This window comes from Hemitrygon akajei, chromosome 22, assembly GCF_048418815.1.
Source record: "Hemitrygon akajei chromosome 22, sHemAka1.3, whole genome shotgun sequence".
NCBI classification, from domain to species: domain Eukaryota; kingdom Metazoa; phylum Chordata; class Chondrichthyes; order Myliobatiformes; family Dasyatidae; genus Hemitrygon; species Hemitrygon akajei.
In genome coordinates, this window is record NC_133145.1 from 32,155,141 (window position 1) to 32,168,973 (window position 13,833).

General features: G+C 40.8%; 1 protein-coding gene across 1 annotated transcript in view; it reads right to left on the bottom strand.

Moving 5' to 3' along the window:
- The window catches only part of fbxw10 (F-box and WD repeat domain containing 10), a 71,278-nt gene that overhangs the window by 15,682 nt on the left and 41,763 nt on the right, over positions 1–13,833 (bottom strand). Inside the window, exon 6 of the mRNA XM_073026626.1 lies at positions 7,485–7,588. Within this exon, the coding sequence (XP_072882727.1) occupies positions 7,485–7,588 (104 nt within the window). The remainder of the gene's footprint in view (positions 1–7,484; positions 7,589–13,833) is intronic.

The window sequence follows — 13,833 nt, forward strand, 5'->3', positions numbered from 1 at the left end:
TGTAAGTGAATGAATAGACGATTTTTTTGGGTGAGACCCTTCTTCAGGACTGAGAAGGGGAAGATGCCAGAATAAAAAGGTAGAGGGAGGGGAATGGACGCTAGCTGGAAACTTACAGGTGAAGCCAGGTAGGTGATAAAGGCCAAGGGCAGGAAAAGAAGAAATCAGACAGGAGAGCAGAATGGACCATAGGAGAAAGGGAAGGAGGAGGGAGGAGTTGATAGTCAGGTGGGAAGAGATAAAAGGACAGAGTGCAGCATAGGAGAAAAGCAGAGGTGGAAGGGAATTTTTTTTACCAGAAGGAGAAATTGATATTCATGCCATCATGTTGGATGCTAACCAGACAGAATCTCAGGTGTAGCTCCTCCACTGAGGGTGGTGTCATCTTGGCACAAGAGGAGCCCACGGACCGACATGTTGGAATGACAATGGGAATTGGAATTAAAGTGTTTGTTGTATAGGCTTTTGTGAATAAAATATGCAAGAGTCATTTTATGTGCTTAACAAAAGCTGCAGGTCCTTACTTCTATTATCAACAAACCAAAGAACAGTCACCTTACCCTAAAGCCATTACATCAGACACCATCTCTTAAAATGAACAAAACAACTCAATGACATTGTTTGTGAATTATGTAGGACAGTTTTTATTATGAAAAATATGTGTGATCTGTCAACCATTACATTACCCTACAGTTGTTTGCTCAGCGTTTGCTGTTGTGGACCTTTTCTTTGGCTGGGTGGAATGGTGGCCCAGCTGTTAATGCTGCTTCCTCTCATCTCTAGAGATACAGGATCAGTCCTGACCTTGGATGGTGTTTGCATAATTTCTCCATAACGGCAATAGATTTCTGTTGGATTCTGCAGTTTCCTGTCCCATCCTAAAGATGTGATAGTGGGTTAATTGGCAACACCAAATTAGGGATGGATAGCTCTGGGTAAGGGTGTCATAGGTTATGGGGAAAAGGCAGGAGAATGAGGTTGAGAGAGAAAATAGGTCAGCCATGATCGAATGACAGACCAGACTCAATGAGCGGAATGACATAATTCTGCTCCTATGTCTTATGGTCTTATGGAATAGGACTCATGTGATTGCTCCTGGGGAATTGCCATAGACCCAATAGGCCACATATTCTCCTCTTGTGGCAAAATAAGATGTTGAGTCACCATCTAGTGGCAGTCAAAGGTATTAAATCTCACACAGATCAAAAAATTGTAAAGTTAAAACTGACTTCAGAACTTAATAGGTTAATTGATAGTAACTATGTACTTCATTTAGGTCCAGAACATAGCTTTAAAATTAGAGTTAATTGGTCCAAGGTGATATCGGAAAGCACTTCCTCACAAATAAATCTGGAATCTCCCTGTTTTCCCAAAAAGATTTGTCAAATAAATAATTTAAAACTGAGATTACTAGATTTGACAGATGGGGTATCCGAGAATCAAGGCAGTCAGACAGAGTTAAGATCAGATCAGCCACTACTTAAACTATTTGTGGAACAAGTTTGAGGCATTGAATGCCTTTCTCAGGCAACAACTATTTGAGAAGAAATCCTAGAAGATGCTAGAAGGGGAAATAGTAACAAAAAACGTGACAGGAATCAAAGCAGTAAAATGCCTCTGAGCAATAAATGATATCTGTTCTGCTGGAAAGATAGATTATATTGTGATCACACTGTAAGCAAGAAACTCTCGTCAGTCCAGCATTTTAATTTGTTTTGTAAGATTAAGTGAAGCCAAACTTACTCTACCAGTTACTTCATTGCACTAAGTTGTCTCTGTTTTGTTTAACCAGAGTGAAAATAAATTAGTGAATTAAACCAAGCAACTCTGTGCCCATTGCTGTCTCCACCTTCAGAAAAATTAACAGAACAGATGCAATAGATACCAACCATAGGTACACTAATACTAAGGGCAAAGTATTGTGAATACTGGAAATCTAAAGCAAAAACAAAAAGTTGGGTAACATTAGTGAAGAGAAAAATAGAGTTAACTTTTCATTGTTCTGGGAAATGTTAGATGCACATTCAGAGTAGATTGCTCTCCACCATCTCCAGTGGATGCTGTAACATATTCTCCCTGCACTCAACAGCATTCTGAAAAGTCACTTCAGCCAACAGCCTGTAATCCACAAGCCCAAACCTATTTACTTCCCCTTTGCAATGTCACATGATATCCCAGCAGATCCAACTCCTGCCTGCTAACCACCTTCCTTTTTATCAAAGGGAGCCTAAAGCAATCCTTCCAAGAGGACCAGGCACTTGCACTTAATTAAATTCTGTGCATTTTAAGCACTTTGTAAGATGCAGTCTCCTCCTGTGTCGATCAAATACAGATTGTTGCTCAGCTTGCTTAATTCCTTCATCTGGCTCAGATCTTCACGCTGCTTCTCTCTTTAAATCTTTGCAACCCCCCCCCCTCCCCCCACCCCTTCAACCTCAGCTCTTGGGCTCCTGTCTGTTACAATGATGTTCAAAACAAGCTAGGGAAGAATAATTCATCTGTGATTATGCAGACAGTAGCCTTCTGGATTCAATAGTGAGTTGTACAATTATGATTATAACCACTGCATCTACAAGTTGAAGCAGCAAATATAGCCTTTTTAGATCCATATTATTTTGTCTTCTCATAAATTTTGGAAGTTAATAATCCCTGCCTTCTTCCTTTTTGTCTCCTGCACTCCTTCCCTTCTTTAAACCTGCTCACTCAGCAATGAGACTAACTTAGAACTTACTTGTCCATGGGTAACAATGAAAGGTCATTGACCTGAAAAGTTAACTCAGTTCCTCTACTGTGTGGGTGTGGACAGACACATCATTTTCTGTATTTTTTTATTACATCCCCTTCCTGATCTATCTAACCCAAAGAAAGGCAAAGTTCAGCATGTGCCTTCCCCTCAAATTGTGTTTCTGTCCCCAGATGAATATCTCTAGCCTTTTAAGTTTTTACTATATTTCCAAGTTCCAGTACTGTGCAAGGTGATACAAGGTTGAGTACAAGCAGGTAATTAGATCACTCATGAGTTGTGCCATAGAGCCCAAGTCGATACCTGTGGCAAATCTATATCTCTACACAGGAAACATTAAGTAAGCAAACGGAAAAATAGTAAACCAAAAGAACATGTGATTAATCCAAAAATAATTAAAAAAACAGAGGAAGATGATGTATTCTAATATTTGTAAAACACCAGATAGGTTCACAATACTCAAGATCATAAGACTATAAGACATAGGAGCCGAGTTTGGCCATTCAGCCCATTGAGTCTGCTCTCTCATTCCAACATGGCTGATCCTGGATCCCACTAAACCCCATACACCTGCCTTCTCACCATGTCCTTTGATACCCTGACCAATCAGGAAACAATCAACTTCCGCCTTAAATATACCCACGGACTTGGCATCTACTGCAGTCTGTGGAAGAGCATTCAACAGATTCACCGCTCCCTGGCTAACAAAATTTCTCCTTACATCCATTCTAAAAGGCCGCCCCTCAATTTTGAGGCTGCGCCCTCTAGTTCTGGATACCCCCACCGTAGGAAACATCCTCTCCACATCCACCCTATCTAGTCCTTTCAACGTTCGGTAGGTTTCAATGAGATCCCCATGCATTCTTGTAAATTCCCGTGTGTACAGGCCCAAAGCTGTCAAACGCTCCTCATATTTTAACACCTTCATTCCTGGAATCATCCTCGTGAACCTTCTCTGGACTCTCTCCAATGACAACACATCTTTCCTGAGATATGGGGCCCAAAACTGTTGACAATATTCCAAGTGCAGTGACACTGGTGTCTTATAAAACTTCTGCATTATCTCCTTGTTTTTATATTCTATTCCCCTTGAAATAAATCTCAACATTGCATTTGCCTTCTTTACCACAGAATCAACCTGTAAGTTAACCTTCGGGGAGTCTTGCACCGGGTCTCCAAAGTCCCTTTGCACCTCTGATGTTTAAATCATCTCCCCATTTAGATAATAGTCCGCACTATTTTTCCTTTTACCAAAATGCATTATCATACATTTCCCAACACTGTATTCCATCTGCCACTTTTTTGCCCATTCTTCCAATCTGTCTTGCTGCAATTGCATTGCTTCCTCAACACTACCTACCCCGCCACCTAACTTCGTATCATCTGCAAACTTTGCCACAAACCCATCAATTCCATTATCCAAGTCATTGACAAACAATGTGCAAAGCAGCAGTCCCAATACCACTGGTCACCGGCAACCAACCAGAAGTGGCTCCCTTTATTCTGAGCCGCCGCCTCCTCTCTGTCAGCCATTTCTCTAATCATGCCAGCATCTTTTCTGTAACGCCATAGCATTTTATCTTCTTAAGCAGCCTTATGTGTGGCACCTTATTGAATCTCTTCTGAAAATCCAGGTGAATGATATTCACTGCCTCTCCTTTGTCCACCTTGCTTGGTATTTCCTCGAAGACTTCTAACAGATTTGTTAGGCAAGATTTCCCTTCACAGAAACCATGCTGACTTTGATGAGGTACCCTGAAATCTCATCCTTAATAATAGATTACAACACTTTCCCAACAACTGCGGTTAGGCTAACTGACCTATAATTTCCTTTATTTTGCATTCCTCCCTTCTTAAAGAGTGGAGTGACATTTGCAACCTTCCAGTCCTCCAGGACCATGCCAGAATCAAGTGATTCTTGAAAGATCATGACCAATACATCTGTTATCTCTTCAGCACCCCCTTTCATGACTCTGGGATGTAGTCCATCTGGTCCAGGTGACTGATCCACCTTAAGACCTTTCAGTTTGCCTGGCATGTTTTCCTTTGTAATAGGAATGGCACTCACTCCTGCTTCCTTGACACTCATGGGCCTCCAGAACACTGCTAATGTCTTCCACAGTGAAGAATGATGCAAAGTACCCATTAAGTTCATCTGCCATTTCTTTGTCTTCCTTTACTACCTCACCAGTATCATTTTCCAGTGGTCCAATATCAACTCTCACCTGCCTTTTACTCTTTATATAACTGAAAAAGATTCTATTATCCTGCTTTATATCATTGGCCACTTTGCCCTCTTAGTTCATTTTTCCCTTCTTATAGCCTTTTTAGTTGCTTTTTGTTGGATTTTAAAAGCTTCTCAAACATCTAACTTCCCATTCACCCTTGCTATCTTATATGCCCTTTCCTTGGCTTTTATGCAGTCCTTAACTTACCTTGTTAGCCACGGTTGCCTACCCCTGCCATTTGAGAACTACTTCTTCTGCAGGACATATCCATCCTGCAGCTTGTGACCTACTCCCAGAAACCTCAACCACCTTTGCTCTTCTGTCATCCCCGCCAGTACCCTACTCCACTCCACCGAGGCAAGCTCCTCACTCATGCCTCTATAATTCCCTTTATCCCATTGCAATACTGGTGCTTGTGCTTCTCCCCTCAAGTTTGCAGTATGAATTCAACCTTATTATGATCACAGTCTCCTAAGGGTTCCTTTACATTGAGCTACCTAATAAGATCTGGGTTGTTTACACAACACCCAATCAAGGACAGCCTTTCCCCAAGTAGGCTCAAGCACAAGCTGATCTGCAAAGCCATCTCGTAAGCATTCAACAAATTCCCTCTCTTGTGACCTGACACCAACCTGATTTTCCTCAGTCCCCTTGCATTTTGAAGCCATTACAATTATGACATTACCCTTATTACTTGCCTTTCCTAGCTCCCTTTACAATCTCAACCACACATCTTGGCTACTATTTGGAGGCCTATAAAAGGTTTCCATAATGTTTTTTTTACTCTTGTGGTGTCTTAACTCCACCCACAAAGATTTGACACTCTGACCCTATGACACCTCTTTCTAAATATGTAGTTCCACCTCTTGCCAACAGAGCCCAACTACCACCTATGCCTTTCTGCCTGTCCTTTCATTACAAAATATATCCTTTGATGTTAAGCTCCTGTGGTGAACTACATATACCTGTCTGGACACGCCCCCTGCTGACTGCTCCTGTGGCTCCTCCCACAGACCCCTGTATAAAGGTGATTGAGGTCTGAGCCCGGCCTCTCTGTCTCCAGGATGTAGTATGGTGGTCAATCACTGCTTGTTCCTTCTTCCAGTCAATAAAAGCCGATACCTCGCCTTTACGTCTCAGAGTGAGTTATTGATGGTGCATCAGCTCCCAACTATGGCCTTCTTTCAGCCACAATTCAGTGAACCCACAACACCATTCCGACTATTCTCTAATTGCACCACTAGTTCATTCACCTTATTCCGAATGCTACACACATTTAAATACAGCACTTTCAATCCTGAATTTTGAATTTTGCCTCTGTGGTACAATTTAACTCTTTGCTCCATCTGCACTTGTCCCCAGTCATTGGCTTGTCCTTCCTTACATTCCCGTTACACCTATCATCTTCTTGTAAACCTGCTGGTTCATCCTCAGCTCTATCATACTGGTTCCCATCCCCCTGCCCTATTAGTTTATCATGTATGAGTGTAAGCTGGAGCCAAATTTGGAGAATCCCAAGCCCAGCAATATAGACTATCTTTCAGATCTATAAAAAGTATCTCATTCTTGGTGATGTTTCTGTCCTTTCATTTATAATCAATGAGGCAAGCTAACTGTCATTCAGCAGCATTCTGGAGCTTTGTGGATTGCCAAGCTTGGTCACAAAATGTTACCTCAGTTTGAAATTCACATCAGATATGTCACCTATGGGGAGGGGGTGTGGGGGGAACTCAATCCTAAGAAATCTACCACATCAAAGAGTTTGTCAGTGTGAACAAGCAAAGTTTTCAATCATGTCGGATTAATCAGTATAAGATGTACATTTAATGTTCTTTAACATTCCCCAGTCTCTGTACTCTCTTTGTGCTGTTTATTGAAAATAAGATGGAAAGCCATCTTGTGTTTGTAAAAGTAAACACGCCAGCATATTTAACAAGTCTCCCTTGATTTTCGACATAAGTAACTGTCAGTGTGCAAGGTATTAATACTTAATTCAGAATAATGAGAACAATATTCTCCTTATTCAAAATATTGCAATTAAATGAATACTCCAAGGAATTTGGACCATCTCATGGAGTTTATTAGATTTGAAGTTGTTGAATAGATTACCGTCACAATATTCTTCAATAAAAAGATAATGTGATGGCACTGTGTAAGACAACCATTTCATCAATAGGGTTTTTCCAAATATCATGTAGATCAGGGATTTCCAACCTGGGGACAATGGGCCCCTCGGTTAACGGCAGGGTCCACAGCATAAAAAAGGTTAGGACCCTCTGATGCAGAGTGAATTTGGCAATATTATGAGTTATGGCTCAGCTGTAAATGTGCCAAAATGCAATTTTTCAGCTGAACATTGGATTCAATCTAACTGCATTTCCAAAATTAATGTGTTATTCTCAGAAAATCTCTGCTTTAGCTTGAAAAATGCAATTTTCACCGGAATTATCAAAGGAGGCATAAATAGAAGAAAAACATGAACATTTCACACAGATATTATATGATTCACATACTGCTGTTTGATGACTTTTATATTATAAAGACCACAGTAGACATTTCTCTCCTCCATTTGTATCACATCAGTGTCGATGTCAGTATATGCTGCTGTTAATCCAGTCTGTAGAGGTAAATATATCAGCATATTTAACAACGTGCAGGGTATCAAATCTTACTTGATTTTTGACATGCGTAATTGTCAATGTAACGAATAATACTATGATAAGAACCAGCACTTTTAATCTAGCCAATGATGTAAAAGTATGGAGATTAACAGTTTATTGGAATTGGTAATGGATCAATAACAGCAATAATCATACATGTGGGATTTCTGGTAGAGAAAAATATTACATACTCTTCACAACAAAAGATCAAATGAATAATAACATTACAGTTATTGATGTCTTATGCTAGTAAAACATGAAATCAAACAGATTTTTTAAAAGAAGATGGGACATGTTTATTGGTGGGAGACAATTAGATTATAGAGGTGGCAGATGTCAATGTATTCTGCAATGGTGAGTGTGGGACATCAGGCAGTCTCTTTATGGTTCACAGGCAACAAAGTGAGCAGCTATTGACATTTCATTCCTTAACATAGGAAGATGTGCTTTAACGTTGCTTACAATATTAATTATTTTGACTAATAATTCTGGTACCAATTTTTTAAAAATATAGATTTATTTTCTGTAGCTTTATATTGTGTTTTCTAATGTTCAACTTTTTAAACTTAGTTCTATTAGTTGCTCCCCATTAAGAAGCCCCATTCATGATCCCATTGTTCAAGCAAGAATGTTGACTATAAATTTCTTCCAAATGTACATATCAACTGTTGGGAGCCATATTGGAGCAGACTTGATTGAGTTCCTGAATGCACTATGGTAGTTACTATCTACAGTGTTGGAGTTCATTGCATGTAAAATGGATGATAAAGTCGCTGTGCAATGAATATAAGAAATAAAAAACCTTTTTAAGCTTTTTGCTCAGTCACATTTTGTATGTGTTTGCATATTGATTATCTCTCGGCTAGCTGTTGTCAAGTCCAAGAAGAGCACGACCTTGCATTTTTACTGGTGCTGAAAAATGTGCCGGTTTGTTCCGCTGCCGCTCACACTAGAAATCTGCTTCCACACCTCACACAGCACCAGCTGTGGTGTTTCATGGATTAGTACACAATTAGATGCAGTAATTTCAGGAAGTTTAGCACCAGCTGAATGCACCAGACACTGACTGAAGTCATATCTTCACCTCTGAAGAGGGAGATGCTCATTTCATCCAGATATTACTTGAAAACATTGTAGAATTTGGGGATCTTTCAGGCACGCCAGAGCTCCGCCCTGTCAGTAGACTCGCAGCTACAGCCGGGACCTCATTGAGAACTCCACATCCAGGTTCCATTCTGGCTTCCTTTAGTTTTTTTGAAGCATGCAGAAAAATCCTGAGGCAGTGAGATCTGTCTAGTGAACTATCGTGTTTTAAAGTATTTAAATCAAGCACTGCATCAGCTACCCTTCTCGTACAAAGTTATTAGAAAGAGGTGGGGGGTGAAAACCAGTAGCACCAGAGATCCCAACACACAAGACCACTGTTAAGAATGCTTATGCCCAGATCGCAATTTGGTAAATCGGATCTCTTGACTGTCCATCTCCTACCTACATACAGGCAGAGACTAAAGACCAAAGCTCCAGAGATTAGGATAACAAAGAGGTGGTCACAAGAGGCAGAGGAGCAGCTAAGGGATTGCTTTAAATCAGTGGACTGGGCCATGTTCAGGGCTCATCTGCAGATTTGAATGAATACACCATGGTTGTCACGGACTTCATTAAAAGAGTTATAGATGAGTATGTGCCCACAAAATCATTCAGTATTCCCCAATCAGAAGCCCTAGATGAACGATAAGGTCTGCAATCTGCTGAGGGCCAGATCAAAGGTATTCAAGTCTGGTGACCAAGTAAGTTCAAAGAGGTCCAGGTACAGTCTCCAGAAAGCCATCTCACAGCTGAAGAAGCAATTCAGACTAAACTTGAATCAACGAAGGATGCTCCACAGTTGTGGTAGGGCTTGAATACTATCACCACTTATAATCAAGTGACAGAGGCGTCAATGGGGCTGCACTTCTAGATAAGCTCAATGCCTTCTATGCGCATGAAGGAACCATCACAAACTCCAACAGCCCCAGACGATCCTGTGATTTCAGTCTCTGAGGCTAATGTGTGAGCAGCCTTCAGGAGGGTGAACCCATGAAAAGCAACCGGCCCAGATGGATTATCTGGCAGAGAACTAAAAGTCTGTGCTTATCAACTGGCTGGAGTGTTCACTGAGATTGTTAACCTCCCATTTTGGCAGTCTGAGGTACCCATCTGCTTCAAGCAGGCTTCAGTTATATCAGTGCCTAAGAAGAACATGGTAACCTGCCTCAATGGCCATCATCCAGTAGCACTTACATCCACAGTGATGAAGTGTTTTTAGAGTTTGGTGATGAAACATACCAACTCCTGCCTGAAAGGCAACTTGCATATGCTCCAATTTGCCTCACTGAGCAACAGGTCCACAGTTAATGCCTCCTCAATGGCTCTTCACTCATCCCTGGAACATCTAGACAGCTTAGGTGAATACATCAGGAGGCTCTTTACCAACTACAGCTCTGCATTCAATACCATCATTCCCTCATAACTAATCAATAAACTCAACACCTTGGCCTGAAAACGTCCCTGTGCAATTGGATCCTCTATTTCCTCACTTGCAGATCTCAATCTGTTCAGATTGGCAAAAACATCTCCTCCACAGTATCCAACAGCACAGGTACACCACAAGGCTATGTGCTTAGCACCCTGCTCTACTCACTTTACATTTATGATAGTGTACCTAAGTAAAGCTCCAATGCCACGTTCAAATTTGCTGATGACACCACTGTTGTAGGCCAATTCAAACGTGGTGAGGGAGATTGAAAATCTGGCTGAGTGGTGCCAGAACATCAACCTCTTACTCAATGCCAGCAAGACCAAGGAGCTCAGGGGGAGGAAATCAGAGTTCCGTAAGCCAGTCCTCATCGAGGGATTAGAGGTGGAGATGGTCACCAACTTTAAAATCCTTGGTGTTATTACTTCAGAGGACCTATCCTGGGCTCAGCACAAGAGTGCAATTACGAAGAAAGCACAGCCTTTACTTCCTTAGGAGTTTGTAAAGGTTTGGCATGACATCTTTGACCTACTTTATAAATGTGTAGTGGAGAGTATATTGACTGGCTGCATCACAGCTTGGTATGGAGACATCATTGCCCTTGAAAAAAATGCCCTACAAAAAATAGTGGATGTGGCCCTGTCCATCATGGGTAAAGCCTACACCACCATTGAGTACAGCTACATGAAACGTTGTAGGAAAGTAGTGGATGTGGCCCTGTCCATCATGGGTAAAGCCTACACCACCATTGAGTACAGCTACATGAAATGCTGCAGGAAAGCAGCATTCACCATAAGGGACCACCACCACCCGAGACATGCTCTTCCTCGCTACTGCCATCAGAAAGAAGACTCAGGACTCACACCACCAGGTTTAAGTATAGTTATTAGCTGTCAATCGTCAGGCTCTTGTACCAAAGGGGATAACTTCACTCAACTTCACTCCATCATTGAAATGTTCCCACAACCAATGGACTCATTTTCAAGGAATCTTGATCTCATGTTCTCGATATTTTTTGCCATTTATTTGTTAATATTATTTCTTTCTTTTTGTACTTGCACAGTTTTTGTCCTTTTGTACACTGGTTGAATGCCCAAGTTAGAGCAGTATTTCATTGATTCTGTTATAGTTATTATTCTGTTACGGATTTATTGAGTACACCCACAAGAAAATGAATCTCGGGGTTGTATATAGTGACATATATGTACTTTGATAATAAATTTATTTTGAACTTTGACATCTAATTTATTGTTCCCAAGTGCATAGCAAGTGCCAAGAGACTTTTTTTTTTCTTTCATAGAGTTTATGATCTCCTTATGAATTAGTTAGACTATAAGCATACAAAACGTCACGTATGATGGCATCAGCCTCAGACTTCGAGATGAATGGTGCTGAGTTCACACTCTTTGCTCGCTTTCCATCTGTGCTAGTTGAGCATTGAGCTAGCAACTCGTCCTCGTTTAAAAAAAAAGTCAAATGCTACAGAAACAGGAAAAATGGCACCAGATGTGCCACAAGGCACGAAAAGGAACAATACAAACATGATAATTAAAAGTTTTACACCTTCAAAGGATACCCAAAATACTTCATTCGAAAGATATATTAAACTTGTGAAACTGAATGTATGGAGGTGAGTCCAACTAATGACCAATTAGCACTGGAAAACAGCTAGAAATGATTTGACCCCCATTATCCCCCAAGTTTCCAATGCACAGCAGGATTCATCACAAAAGATTACAGTGGTCAGAAACTTTGTAGGGAGGGGTGAAATCACAGCTGCAGTTGTAAAATGCACAGCACTTCCAGATACTGTAAACCCACCGAGTTCTGCTTACAATATTTATTGCTGGGAGTTCTCTCAATTTTTCAAAGCCATTAAAATTGCTACGCAAATAGAAATTGTTGTAGCTCTGCTTGTTGCTCAGAGGATCTCCGTGTTGACCAATGGAAAAGCAATCAGATGTATAGAGACAGAAACAAGCATCCCATTTCTCAAGCAACACACACAAGATGCTGGTGGAATTTCCAGCATCTACAGATTTTCTCATGTTCCCATTTCTCACATGGTCCTTCAGAATTATTATTAAATTACTGAAAATGTGGAGACTGGAAGAAAGGGCTGAAACTTGTTTCTTCTTCATCGCTGTTCCTCACCTTTGAAATGAATAGGAAGCATTAAACCTAACCAAGGTCAACAGGCATATTGCCCAGTGAAGTTGGCACTTTGCATCTGGAGACGAAATAGGATTGTGAAATTGCCTTTGAGCACCTCTCAAGTACTTTGACAATGCCACATTTGCATAGACTTGTGAACTTCCTGATTCAGGTCCTATGTGGAAATGCCAGCATTTTTTATGAAAATTCTGGACCAATTATTATCCAGTTCATGCCTCGGCTTTGAATCTAATAGTAAATTATTGCTTTGTCTTGCCACTAGATGGTGACCTTTTTGCAGGGATTGGAACTACATATCCAATCATCAAAGACAGGTTGGTTATATGTAGATTAAGGGGAATATACAGTCTGTTAGTTTTCCTTCTCCAAAAGAACCACAACCTTGTCGTGGTATGTAGGCTTGTGTACCTCAATGACCAAAAAGCTATGTTGGCTGGAGAACGGGCTTTATGCTTTGACTCTTGGTAGGGTCACCCTGCCAAACAGGTCAAAGGGTAGAGGCCAGACTAAGAGTGGTCCACTGGTCCTCCAGGTTCAGGGGTTCAGCTCCGGGCTAACAACCCTGACTGGTAAAACAAAAATGCTAGGGAAACAGCAATAAAGAATCCTTCTACATCTGAGTGCGATGGTATTCCTGCGTCTCCATTCGGGACTTGCATAACTGCCAGTAGTGAAAATTAAGAGGAAGCAACTGACGTGATGAAGGAAGCCCTGAACACCACTTGAGATGGAGGACCTTCATTGTTACCCCAAATACCAGTGGCGTAATGGGTAGTAAGTAAGTAGTTTTCCAAGCTGATTGCAATGTTTGATGCATTGAAATGGAAAGAACAAAAAATGGTTAGATTAAAATGCAATTTTATTAATGAATTAATTTATTATATTCATTGAAATATATTTTTGATATCTGAAAAAATGTATATTATTCCCTGTTACCAGGTGGAGGTCAGAATTAAATGTATGGTTGTTTAAAGCATTTAAGCTATTCTCTCTTAAATGCTTCTCCAATTCCCTCCTGAAAACACTGACAAAGTGTTGTGTCTACTACTCCAAATACATTGAGTTCCAGATTATTACCACTCTGTATTGAGATTTTCCTTACTTTCCATTTACATGGTTTGTCCTCCATTTCATATCTCCACCTCCTGCTCCAAATCCATCAGATTCTCTATTTATCCTATCTAGTAATGTCATGTACACCTCTAACCAACCTCATTCTTCTCTGCTCAGTCAGATACCCAAGAACAGGATAGGCAATATGAAGAAGCATCAGTTCCAGCCAGCAGCTCTGATACAGACACAATCTATAATTTGGGTAGTTTAGAAGCGGAATCCATAGGCGGACTCCTAAACATAAGTGATTTGCAACCAAAGAAGTTCACAACTTTTATCATCTCACCGGAGGACTTGGATCAGCACTTAAGTGGGAGAAGTCTGCAATGAAATCCTTGGGACATTGACAGGGCCTGTCAGAGAGCCTGTGTTTAATAGTAGGAAGCTGGGATGTATCCA